Below are 13,961 nucleotides of genomic sequence, written 5' to 3' on the forward strand. Positions count from 1 at the left end.
TTCCCTTAATATCTTTGGCCTTTTGTTCTTTTAGATGAATTTTGTTATGTTTTTTCCTGCAATATAAAATAACTTTTGGTAGTTTGGTATGATGCTGAATAAGTAAATTAATTTAGTAAGAATTGTAATTTTTGTTATATTGACTTGGCCTATCCATGAACATTTGATATTTGTTTAATTGTTAAAAATCTCCTTTTATTTGTGTGAGAAGTGCTTGATAATTGTGTTCATAGGGTCCCTGGTTCTGTCATTGCTGAAGATTCCCTTTTATTTTCAAAGGTCTGTAGTAATTTTAAATGAAATCATTTCTTTCTACTTTTTTCTAGTGGGATTTGTTGGTAATAGATAGGAATCCTGATGATTTATGTGGACTTTTTATATCCTGTAACTTTGCTAAAGTTATTATTTTAACTAGTTTTTAAGTTGGTTTTCTATATGATCATATTGTCTACAAAGAATGAGTTTTGTATCTTTTGGTCTTTTTATTTTTTCACTTTCTTTTTCTTTTAATATTGGGATAGCTAGTTTCTAAAACAAATTCTGATCTCCTTCTATATTATTCCGAATTTACTTATATACACACATATTGTAACCTCTAGGAAAAAAATGTATTTCTTAGGGGAGTTCCTATTACCTTTATTTCCTAAGGGCCTTGTTGAATTGAATTGTAATTTAAGATAACTTTTATGCTAAATTTTTGTTTTAAAATCTGTTACTTGACAATAAATTCATTAAATGTTCAATATGGAAGGGATTTCCTAGGATAGTCTTTGATCTCTAATTTTGATATTGAAAAATTAGCCTTGTCCATGTCATTGATTCATTCTTCATTTCTATCTAGCCCAGGCTGGAATCACATTAGCCAGTCAATGGCTATTAGGTAGTCTATTACCCCTGACTCTCAGGGGACTGTCTGTATTGTTGCTTGTTAGGGACTGTTGTGTGTGGAAGCACTGTAAACTATCTTCACCTAGTGTCCTTGGGCATCAGAGTCTTTTTCTACTAAGTGCCATGGGAGTGGGAGTGGATTAAAGACTGGAGAGGTATTTAAGCACTTGTACTTTGGCAAATAAATGTAGACTTTGGTGTACATAGGGAGAAACTTGTCTTCCTTGTCTCCTGCCCCTCCAACGCTGGCCTGGAAAGATCGAAGGAGTCCAGAAAGGGACTCAGCATATGGCACCCATACAAGGACAAGAAGGTAGAGTTATCTGAGTGAAGTCTGAAATAAGGACACAAAAGATACAAACAAGAAAACCAGGTGACATCCCAGAGCAGAGGACTCTGGAGAAAGTAACAGGCTGATTTGTTACTAGGGAGCTGATTTTAAATAAAGAGGTATAAAGCAAATGTGAGAAGACAAATAAGAATTCAGAATTAAGGAACCAGTGAAACTGAGAAAACAATTAAGGGGGTGGCTAGGTGGCTCAGTGGATAGAGCACTGGCCCTGGAGTCAGGAGTGCCTGAGTTCAAATCTGGCCTCAGATACTTAATAATTACCTAGCTGTGTGGCCTTGGGCAAGCCACTTAACACCTTTGCATGGGGGGGGGGGGGGAAGAAAAGAAAAAAGAAAACAAGTATTTAACTTTGAGGAGTCAGCCTGTAGAGTCTCCAAGGCAGTGCTTCCAGGTACAAAGCTTCTTCTTCTGCAATAGTCCAGTGTAAAGTGAAAGTGAGAAGACAAATAGTATTTAGCATTGAGGACTCAACCTCACAGGGGACGGAGCTTCTTCCTCAGCAGGAGTCCATACGAGTGATATGAACGAGATGCGGAGGACCTGCTTGCAGCTCCTTTTGGCTGAGATGCTGGCCTGACTGTGCTATGCCTGTTAAACGTGATCCACACCCCTAAACCTAGGGGCAACTTTAGAAACTTCTCATTTTTTTTTTTTTGTGGCAGAAGCAGACTCTGATGCAGACCCTGACACCTATGATGAATTCCACTGCAGAAGCCATAGGGGGTTTCACTTTCCAGCCTACAGTCAGCTGTACCTCTGCTGTTGTTCCAGCAGCAGAGGGCTGTGAGTTGAACACTAACTGCACTTACTGTGCTGAGACTGAAGGTGTCACATGCTACTGGACAGTTTGTTATGGTGTTGAATACTGTTCATAAAATGCAACAACTCCAGATTGTACTGTCAACAACTCAAGTAATTGCAAATGCTCTCTTTTATTCTCTGGTGTTCCCACCTTCTGCAGAGGGAAGAGGGAGGGAGAAGGGAAATCTTCCTTTTTTGGAACTTCGAAACTCAAACCCATGTCTCAAAAAACTTATTTTAGAAATCAAGGGGGGGCGGCTAGGTGGCATAGTGGATAAAGCACGGGCCCTGGAGTCAGGAGCACCTAGGTTCGAATCTGGTCTCAGACACTTAATAATTACCTGGCTGTGTGGCCTTGGGCAAGCCACTTAACCCTGTTTGCCTTGCAAAAAGCTAAAAAAAAAAAAGAAAAAGAAAGAAATCAAGGGACCCCCATACCTTCTTCCTGGTTTGGAGAGGAGAGCAGGGCTGGGGAATGACTATATTTTTTCAATAGGTTATTGATTGAGAAGCTTCATGATTTAATTAGTTAAGAAAAAAGGGAAGAAGATTTTTTTTTCCTGGGATTGGGAAATTTAGATTTTGACTTTTGAAGGAAGTCTGTGCTTATGGCTAGCTAATATTCTGTGTGTGTGTGTGTGTGTGTGTGTGTGTGTGCATTTAATCATCAATAGGACATTTTTACATCTCTCCACTGGCCTGGAGAGGTGGGAAAATGTTTCTATATTTTGAGATTTTGGTGCTGACCAGAGTGTCCAATAGTCTCACTCTGATAAGTTTGAAATACAAAAAGAAGGTGTTTTCTGTGTTTGTGTTAGTGTCTAAAGTCTGAAATAGGTAAAGTTAAATGTTACTCCTTTTAGTTTGGGATTTTGAATTTGATTGCTTTGAAAGGCTTTTTTGTTGTCAAAAGAAAAAACTTTGTAATCTTTGGGGATAAAATGTATTTCAAAGAATTTGGAAATATTGGTTTTTACTATTGTTTATACTATTTTTAAACTTTTGTTTACAACTTATGTGGAATTCATTATGTAATAATTTTGTTTCAAAAAAAGACAAGAAGGGGGATATGTTAGGGGCTGTTGTGTGTGGGAGCACTGTAAACTATCTTCACCTGGTGTCCTTGAGCATCAGAGCCTTGTTTTACTAAGTGCCACTGGAGTGGGAGTGGATTGGAGACTGGAGCAGTATTTAAGCACTTGTATTATGGCAAATAAATGGAGACCTTGGAGATCTTGGTGCATATAGGGAGAAATTTGTCTTCCTTGTCTCCAGCCCCTCCAACACTCTCCTGGGAAGATTAAGGGAGTCCAGAAAGGGACTCAACAGTTGCTCGATTTAGCATGTATACCAATTAGCCTTAACCAGAAAGCAATCAACCATCCTCAACTTTTCCTAGTAGTTATGATCTCAAGCTTGTGCCACCATACCAGACATAATTTAATCTAACATATGTATACATATATATATATATATTCATTTGATAAACATCTATGTCCTCATCCTAGTTTTTTTAGTTAAAAATGAATAGTAAAGTAGAATATTTCATTTTTGAATAAATATATTCATATAGATGGGTAAACATTATTATAGGCCTAGATCACAAATTAAACAGCATTTTTTCTCTTCCTTTATGTGTAGAGTGTACTCTAGACTCATCTCCTTCTCTTTGAATAAGAACTTCCCCTCAAAGCCCAGATTCATCCTAGAAAAATCCATTTCTGATGTCCCCAGTGCCAACAGAGAACAGAAAAAAAATAAAATCCTGACAATAATTTTGTATATACTCATTTTTCATATTTTTAGGTATGTATACTGGCTGCCTTAACTATTTCTTTAAGATATTGAATCTCCAGTGCCTGGCATCCTTTAGGTGCTTAATATATGCTTTTTGGTTGATTGCTCCTAACTCTATAGAGCAATTTAACCAAAAAAAAATACATTGTATCTCACAGATGATGATCTGAACTTGTGCTTTACCTACTGCCTTTTTCTCATTTTTCATAAACTTAATTTCTTTTTTAATAGTATTTTTATTTTTAATAGTATTTTTATTTTTTCAATTACATGAAAAGGGAAATTTTAACATTCTTTTTTAAAATAAAATTTTGGGTTCCAATTTTTTCTTCCTTTCCTTTCTGCTTCCTTAATATGGTAAGAAGTATGATATAAGTTATACATATATATATGTGTGTGTTCATGCAATCATGTAAAACATTTTCAGTTATTCATCACAGACTTAATTTCAACTGTAATTTAAAATACAATAACTGCATATAGCATTATTATACATTTAAATAAATGTTTATGATATGTTTTGTAAATGAAGAACAATTGTAATTCAGTATGACTAATTCCCTGGGGAAATGGTTGTTCCACATCTTCAAGGTAAAATAAAGTATTTTCAAAGTGATTTGATTCCCTCAGGATCAAATAACCTTACTCCCATCTTGTGCTAATTTGGACATAAATATACCTTTGTCATTTGCAGACATCATTGCCATGATTTCCTTCAGTCTCTTGTACCCTGATATTGCTGTACTGAGTTAACTTTATACATTCTTCTCCAGCTACCTAACTAGATGAACATTTATCTTCTCTTGTCTTAATAAAACAATACTGTATTCAATATGTGATCAAGCTTAAAATAGTTTCAGTATTAAAGTAAAAAAAAAGCATTGAAAATGTCACATCTACCTCTCATCATGTCATTTTTCAGGCTCCTTTAGAAATGCTCACAAAGTAGACAGAGTTCTAAGTGGAAAGGTAGGCACAGCCAGTCAGCCAGTCACCATCATGAGATGATGACAAGGTAGGACAGAATTTTTAATGGGAAAAAAAAAAGATCAAGGTCTATTAAAATTTTGGAGTGAAGACTCTCTGCCACTTCATATTTTTTTTTAAATACTGCTCTTTTATAATCTGATTCACTGATATGAAAGTTTAGTATCTTCAATTTTCTTCTTTTCTAGGTTTCTCTCTTAGTCATGTTGGTGAATTGACATTGTGTGGTGTAGAAATATTAAATCCGTAGTTCCCAGTGAGCAGGCAGACAGACCTATGTGGTGGTGTGATTCTCATTTGCACATTTGCACAGTGAGCTATGGAGTAGAGACTTTAAAAGAAAATATGTGTTTGTCTTGATAGGTAAAAATGTCATAATTTAGTTTATAACCACCATAAGACAAATAATTTGTCTAGTATGTAATCCACATTAGCAGTTTAGAAAGAGAAAATTCTGCCCTCACTGCTTCGAAGAGTTGAGTCATATCCTGTGAATCCGTGAAGCCATGGGATTCAAACATCACGCTTTCCTCTTACTTTCATTCTGAGGAGCTGCTGTTCAGAGCAGCAAGTGATATCTGTGAAGGGGCTGTTGCTTGATCAGTTGGAAAGGAACAATCGTACTTGCGAGTAGACAGAGAGGAAGGCTAAGTTTGGAAGTGCTCCTCTCTCATTGCAGCAAAATATGTTTTGCTCATTTCTCTTCCACTATGCTAGATAGCTGTAAGTTGAAAAGTACATGCAGTTTACCATTTACGTACAGTAAGGTAAGAACCTCATTTTTCCTTTAAGTCATTATATTCTGACAATCTCGAATATGTTGTGTTTGCTTTACTCTGTACTTCAAAATGCTTTTTTTTCCACAGAAGTAATCAAAATTACTTGAATTCTAAAAAGGAAATCATTTTAAAGTTAATCTTATTTTATAAGATTCTTATTTTAATAGAATGATACTCTTTCAATATTTCTTGTGATAGGATGAAACTTAAGAAAATCAAATATTGTTTAATTATATACATGTGTTTACATACATATATGTGTATACTAAACATATATATTCAAGTATTTTTAAAGTTACCATTGAGAAGGAAGTAGGATCAGTTACTTCAATTATAAATTGGCTTTAACTTCTAACCCAATTTCTTAAATAAGAAAAATATCTCCTATGTCTGTATATCTCCATTTTTGCAAATAGATCTTGCTTCTAATCATAGAAAGAAGAAAAGAGATATTAAGTAATGGGATGTTTGCAATGAAAAAATAGTGAAATCCCACTCTCTCTCTTTTCATTCTTTGGTTTTCTATTCAAGGGAAAGCTAGTTTATTTATAAACCTTTGATTGATCTGTTTGTTTTAAAATGTGTTTAAGACTCTTTTCACCAGCCCACTTCTTTACTTGCTGTTGGGTATATTTGTATACAAATTCTGTGGGGAAAACTGTAGATAAACTATCTTCATTATTTGTTCTCTAAGTTCTTACAATTTCTGTTTTATTCTAGTCTCAGTATAATTCCAGTAAATTAGAGAAATGGCATTATCATAAATGGTTTTTTTATCATAAACAGGGAGAAATGGTTTTTGTCATAAACAGGGAGGAGTATATATTATCATGTGATTATAAAACTGATTTTTTTTTTGAATCTTTGAATTCCCCTGGAAATGGTTATTAGACTGGCTTGAAACTATAGCTTGTTGAATTAATATCTAATTGCATAACAATGAATTCCTAATGCATTAATATATTTGAGGCTTTTTATAAATGTCTAATGTTGATTACTACTTCAGATGCTTTTTTTGCAGTTCCTATTTGATCCACATGCTTAGGAGCTGTATCATTTTTTATCCAAAATTATAATCATTACACAATTACTAGGTTCTAATTACAGCATAGGAATTACATCAAATTAGATATATTTTATTGTAGAAACAATGTTCTTGCTGTAGGGGGCCCTACAAATCTAATAGGAGACATGTAGTTAGATTCTCTTTTTTTGTGCTGGAAATAAAAGAAACTCAAATCCTAAATCCATACCCCATGAGGTAATCTTTCAGAGAAAATAATTTAAATGACTGTTTTAACACATTGAGTTCTAAGTTTACTCTTATACTCTTGATAGACAAAAGGAGCAATTTTCTTGAATCATGTAACACATGCCCCTAAAGATTTGATTATAGTTCATATATTTGGGGATATAATATGGTTAGGAAAAATAATCTAATGCTGCATTAGACAGCTGAATCTACTTTAGGGTTTAGTCAGAAAATGAGTTATTCTGTTTGATCAATGTACCTTTTATGAATTACCCACTTTCAAAGATATTATACTTTAACAGTGAAATGCACTCACACTAGAATTAAGACCAACATATGATCCACACTAGTAATTAGGCAGAGACCTTTCAGTTCTTCAGGGCATTTGCTAGGAACATCAGTTTTCAATGTGTCAGTGTAGGTTGACAATGATAGAGAATCTAGATTGTCTTCAACATACTCTTTCTTCAAATATCATTGAATTGTTTCCAACCTCTCTTACAGTGCACTGCAAACCCTATTATGATTCTTCAGTTATTCAGGATATGAGTAGATTACTCAGGAAACCTCTTAACCTCTCTTCTGCTACAGTCTTTCTGGCTACTTCGTTGACTTAGCACTTCCATTGAAGATGGATGGGAGGTGAAAAAAGGAGAACATCAGATTTTATAATTAATATCTTTTTGTGGTAGCTGTCAATAAGGTGGTTTTTGTTTTTTTTTTAAGAGGAAAATCAAAATTAATGATTTGAGTAAGGCTGAAGACTTGAGAATTTCAGCTATGGAACCTAATGCCAAGAGTAGGGATAAATTAAATATATATATTTTGACAGTTTTATGGGCAATATTAGAAAGATTTATTAATTTCACTATTTCTTATTCCTATCAGAATCTTGGCAAACCTATTTTTTAAAATAATTTCTATAACTATCAATAATTTTGGTTGGCAATTTATGGATTTTTTATTCAATATATTCTGAATTTCTGCAGTATACTGGATTTGAAACCAAATGATATGGATTCCAGTTTAGTTCTTTCTCTAACTCTGTAGCCTTGAGCAAATAATTTAATTTCTTTGGACTCATTATCAATTGTAAAATGAGGGAATCCTTGTACTGAATATATTGCCTCTAATGACCCATCCAACTCTACACTAAGAGCAATTTTGAAATGAAAATATTGTTAGGAAAGATGTAGAGAAATCATTTGCTTTCATTTAAGAAAAATTCAATTATTTTGTACTTCCCAAGATATCCAACATTTTAGAAAATGTCTTAACTGTTACTTTTCCTAAAGAAATGCTGCTTATTGGGACAGCTAGGTGGTACAGTGGATAGAGCACTGACCTCAGGACCCAGAAGGACCAGGGTTCAAATCCAGCCTCAGATCCTTAATAATTAATTGGATGTGTGACCTTGGGCAAATCACTTGCCCCATTGCCTTGCAAAAAAACCCAAACAAAAAGAAAACAAATGCTGCTTATGATGTTTGTCCTTCATTCTTTTTTTTTAAGATGGCATCAGGAGAGATGATGCCATGTCAAATACATGAATTGGATTTGAGTGAGGGAGAGTGCTAAGTCAACAGTCTCATTTTCTCCTCCAGAGTCATTTAAAATCCAGTGACCAGATCTGAATCAGGATGACTGGAGATGGCATTGTATGCAAGGCAATCAGGGTTAACTGATTTGCCCAAGAGCACATAGCTAGTAAGTGTCTGAGGCTGGATTCAAACTCCTGACTCTAGTGCTCCATCCACTGCTACCTAGATGCCCTTATGATGTTAATCACAGTACTCCTGTACTGCTTTCTGAGGTTTTCCTAGGCAAAAATGTGCCTGCCTTTGGATTTACTAAATGTTTTGGTAAACAAAGTCAAACTACCAAAAAGCTCTCACTGAAAAGGCAAATCAAAATATATTGTCTATTGATTCAATAAAACCTTTTTAAGGTAAAGTTGGATGGCCCTGTCCAATATAATAGTTGGGAAGAATTTTAGCTGCCCTGTCTTTCATTCCCAGACTAGAGAGTACCGAAAGTAGAAAACTTTGTAAAAAAAGTTTTGTAAAAAAAAATTAAAGTTCTAGATCTTTTGCTTTCTGTTTTGTGACCTTAGGAAAGTCACTCATCTTCATTATCTTGTTTAAAATAAGGATTATAATATTTGTTCTTCATTCCTTACAAGGTAATTGCAGAGAATAAACTGAAATAAAATATAGTTAATTGTGATATAAAATGCCAAATGATATTGATCATATCCATGTACTGGTTTCCTGAAAAGGGAGTGAGGAAGTTAATGAAGTGTCAAAAGATCAACTTATTTTTTCACTTATTGCTCTTTAATAATGTGGTTCCTGTATTTTGTTTCATCATGCATTGTTTTGGGGTGGCTAGGTGATGCAGTGAATAGAGCACAGGCCCTGGAGTCAGGAGTACCTGAGTTCAAATCCACCTCAGACACTTATTAATTACCTAGCTCTGTGGCCTTGGGCAAGCCACTTAATCCCATTTGCCTTGCAAAACACTAAAACAAACAAACAAAACATCATGCATTGTTTTACATGTTAAATTTTAATCTTGTTTCAATTTTTTTTGTATTTTGTTTTATTGATGCTATTTGATTTTGTCTAGTAGTCATTTTTCAGATATCTGTTTCTGATATATTCATTGAGATTTCTTAAGTAACAAAGTAAACAACTTAAGCAAAATCAATAGATACAGTAACTATGCTTAATAGTATATGTACCTTTCCTGATCCATCCTCCTCTACTTTCAAGGGAAAAAGAATGTTGCATTTCCCCATAGCTTGTTTAAGTCTAGGATTGAGTATTATAATTACACCAGGTTTAACTTTCTTTTATAAGGAATTTTAAAAATTTATATTAATACTAGATAAACAAATAATTTTGTGCTTTTTTTGATATACCCATAAAATAGATGTACCTTATATTATTTTATATGCTGATTTCAGAGACATCTTTAGATTTTGTCTATTATCCACAACTTTTATGAGAGTAATACTTTTATTTTTGAAAATATAACAGCACAATTTTGCTTATTCAGTTCTTTTTTGATTACAACTACTGATGATTTGCTGTTTATTTTGTCTGTAAAACACCCTTGTTCAGTATTCAACAGTCGTTAGTCTGGCTGCTTGGACTTAAAATTTGTCTTAGTTTTGCTTTTATATTGTGGAGATTTCTTGACGGAAATTATTCTCCATATTAATGACACCTATGTTTTCTGAGAAGAATTGAAAAATGAATCCAAGAAATGGATTTCTTAAAAAAAATGGATTTCTTGTGAAGTGGTATCTCCCTGGGCTGTAAGAACACAATTGATAATGTCTTAATTTGCCTTCTGGTTACTTTCTACAAAGTTTTTTATTCATCATCTTCAGCTTAAAAATATTTGTCTTTCATCACTTTGAGAACCTACAAATATCCCATTTAATTTTAACCTCACTTTTGAAATTTATTTTTCATAGAAAGAATCTTAGCCCCTTTCAATCCATCAATTTGACAGAATTTTTCATTAAAACAAGGTTAACATGCAACATTGAGAAGAACACTTTGTTAGGACTAACTGTTGGCTGATTTACTACATTTTTCTTCCCTATGATCAGCAATATTCTTTGAGCTATTGTTTTAATTTTAATATAGTGACTCTGTCTCTTTGTCTCTCTTTTCCCTTTTCTCCTTCTTCCTTCCTCCTTCCCCTCTCCTCTCCCTCCATCTTGATCTCTCTCCCCTTCCTTCCTCTCTTTGTTTTCTCTTTTCCCTCCTTCCCTCCTTCTCTTTTATTTCTGTCCCTCCTTTCCTCCCTTCTTCCTTTCCCTCTCTTCTCCTATTAACAAATACAGCAACAGTATTTGGCAGACACAAGTTGTAATCTTGCTTCAAAAAAAGAATAATAAGGGGTGGCTCGGTAGTGCAGTGGATAGAGCACCGGCCTTGGAGTCAGGAGTACCTGAGTTCAAATCCAACCTCAGACATTTGATAAATACCTAGCTGTGTGGCCTTGGGCAAGCAATTTAACCCCTTTGCCTTGAAAAAAAAAAGAATAACTTTCAGATAGGCAAAGAATACTTTTCAATACTTTTCATACTTAATGTTTCTTTAGAGAAACTTCATGTTTTGAGCCTTTTGGGGATCCTTCTTGCATAAGGTGTCAGTTTTTTAGTGTGGGAGCTAGTAAATAAGCTTCCATTTCGGATAAGTTAAGGGCATTCACTCAGTAATCTAACACAAGTGGTAGAGATGCAGAGAGGGGCTTAAGCTTTATCTTGATCAACTGTTTTACCTTTCCAGAATAGCATTTATATGTTTCTTAACTAGAAAGATAATGTTCTCATTTGAGATTTGTTATCTACCTGCATACATAACAAAAAATTCTGATAATTGACACATTTACAAGTCATGCTGAGATTATAAGTAATGTACCACAGCATCTAAAAATGTACAAAACACTGGACAAAACAGAATTAGAAAGAAAAATCACATTTACCAAGTTACTTGACACATGACTGCCAGAACTCTTTGCTACACACTGAAAGTTTCAGTACACATCTGAGTACTTGTGAACATATCTCATGTTGTCCTGCTACACAGAAGATAAACTTCATACAAAGAACAAGCCAACTTCTAATTGTTCTTTACCTTTTTACATTATAACTTTCATCCAACCCACACTTTATTATTGCTTCATGTGGCTATTCAATAAGAATAAATGGTCTAGAAATTTCAAATGCAGTTTTGAATTTAGCATTAAAACCCTCTAAAAAGCCTTCTATGTGACAAGGTATTATTTTAGTTATTTCTGTATATTGTTTTCCTCCTTTGCCTTACTTTACTCTGTATCAGTTCATATAAATCTCATGTTTCTCTGATTTCCTTATTCATTAATTTTTAAAATTTTTTTTTGCAAGGCAAATGGGATTAAGTGGCTTTGCCCAAGGTCACACAGCTATGTAATTATTAAGTGTCTGAGGCTGGATTTGAACTCAAGTACTCCTGACTCCAGGGCTGGTGCTCTAATGACTGCGCCACCTAGCTGCCCCATTCATTAATTCTTACAATGCAACAATATTCTAAGATTATTATTTTTAACTGTTTTTCTATTCAATCAGTGCTTATTTGTTTTTATTCTTCTGTTATAAGAAGTACTATTCTCAGTATTATCATAATTTGAGTTATTTCTCAAATTTGGCAGTATGTATAGCAATGGGATCTCTGGATTAAAGGATATGAATGAATAAGTTATTTTTCCTCAAATAATTCCAAATTGTTTTCCATAACTGTAAGACCAGTTCATGACTCTATCAACCTTATATAGTTCTATCCAAATAATGAATTTATTAGCATAACTTCTCACAAGACTTCCAACATATACTGTTTTCCCTCTTTTGTCTTTGCCAATTTAATGCCTGGGAGAGTGGAATCTTATAGTTATTTCAATGCCTTTGCATATTTCAAATGCATTTCTGGGGGTAGCTAGGTGGCGCAGTGGATAGAGCACCAGCCCTGGAGTCAGGAGAACCTGAATTCAAATCCAGCCTTACACACTGAGTAATTGCCTAGCTGTGTGACTTTGGGCAAGTCATTTAACCCCATTGCATTAAATAAATAAAATCAAATACATTATTTGATACATACATCTATGGTTTTTAAAATTTTAATTTTCTTTTAAAAGCAATTATTTAAATCTAACTATTTATTCAGGACTGACTCTTTGTCATTTACATTTGTGTTAACAGAAAAAAGCAAATGACATACATGTGCAAGATGCTTCACAAACCTTAAAATTCTCTACAAGTTCTAGCTTTGTATATTCTTTTTCAAAACTTTCTCAAAATAATTTGATGTAGTGATGTTTCCTCTGACAATTTCTCTTCTTAGCTCTTCTGAGTTTATTTTTTTGGGGGAAAGCTTTTGATTTTTATGTAATCAGAAATTTATTTTATCTGTTATAATCACTTCTACCCCTTGTTAGTTAAGAATTCTTCCCCTAAAACAATGTAAAGACTATTAGACTGCCTCCTGTGGGTGGGTGAGGGGAGGGAAGGGAGATTGGGAGGAAAATTGTAAAATTTAAAAAAAAAGTAATTCTTCCCCTAGCCATAGTTGTGAAAAGTATTTATTCCATTCTGCTCTAATGTTTTTTAAAAAATATGACCATCTGGTACATACCATTGTGGTACATGGTATATAACATGCTAACCTAAACCTATTTTTGCTAAACTGTTTTCTTTTTTCCTCAGTAATTCATATCAAAGAGTCCATCCCCAAGCAATTTGTTGTTGAATTTTTCAAATATGGTGTCACTGAGTTCAATTTTTTTTCTAATTCTTGCTTATTTAGTTGATTCTATTAGTTTGTTTTTAAATTTTAACCCATAGCTAATAGTTTTATTAAATGATTTGTAATACAATGCTAAATTTCAAAGTGTAATTTCCTCCCCTTAATTCCTAATTTTTAAATTATTTTGCTTAAGATACTAGATCTTTCTCTGACACCAAATGAATTTGGTATTTTTTCTGTTTGCTTCTACAAAGTTTTTCTCCTTTGTAGCCTGATTGGTATAGCACTAAAACTATACTTAGGTAGTATTGCATTTTATTTTGTTGTAGTGACTGAATATAAATGAATAAATAAATATTGATCTCTCCAATTATTTATTCTTTTATTTTTATAACATTTTTAACATCACTATTTTTGTGTCTTCAGTATGTCCTGGTAGACTGATTCTCATTTATTTTGTATATTTAAAGTTCTTTTAACATGCATTTGCATATTTTTGTTATACAGATTTTTATAATTTCTTCTTGTTTTTTGCTGTTACTATACTGAAATATCAATTGACTTCCATAAAGTTATTTGTATGATATTTCTTTCATGAAACAAATAATTGTCTTACTTAATTTCATTTGCTTATTCTGTCATCTATAATTATCTTGTCACTTCTAAGCAATGATGTATTCACCCATTTTTAAATTTTAAAGGTGTTTTTATGCCTTTAATTCCTTAACTATATGATTTTGATAATATTAAAAGATGCTCCCATACCTTTGCTTTCTAGAGGGTTTTTTTTAGGTTTTTTTTTTTGGCAA

General features: G+C 33.4%; 1 protein-coding gene across 4 annotated transcripts in view; it reads left to right on the plus strand.

Moving 5' to 3' along the window:
* Positions 1-5,375: 5,375 nt before the first annotated feature.
* Positions 5,376-13,961, plus strand: part of MCTP1 (multiple C2 and transmembrane domain containing 1) — a 528,212-nt gene continuing 519,626 nt past the window's right edge. For all 4 annotated transcript variants that reach the window (XM_074200502.1, XM_074200503.1, XM_074200500.1 and 1 more), the window contains exon 1: positions 5,376-5,592. In XM_074200502.1, coding sequence (XP_074056603.1) covers positions 5,536-5,592 — 57 coding nt within the window. In that variant the 5' untranslated portion in view covers positions 5,376-5,535. The remainder of the gene's footprint in view (positions 5,593-13,961) is intronic.

This window comes from Macrotis lagotis, chromosome X, assembly GCF_037893015.1.
Source record: "Macrotis lagotis isolate mMagLag1 chromosome X, bilby.v1.9.chrom.fasta, whole genome shotgun sequence".
In the NCBI taxonomy this organism is placed as follows: domain Eukaryota; kingdom Metazoa; phylum Chordata; class Mammalia; order Peramelemorphia; family Peramelidae; genus Macrotis; species Macrotis lagotis.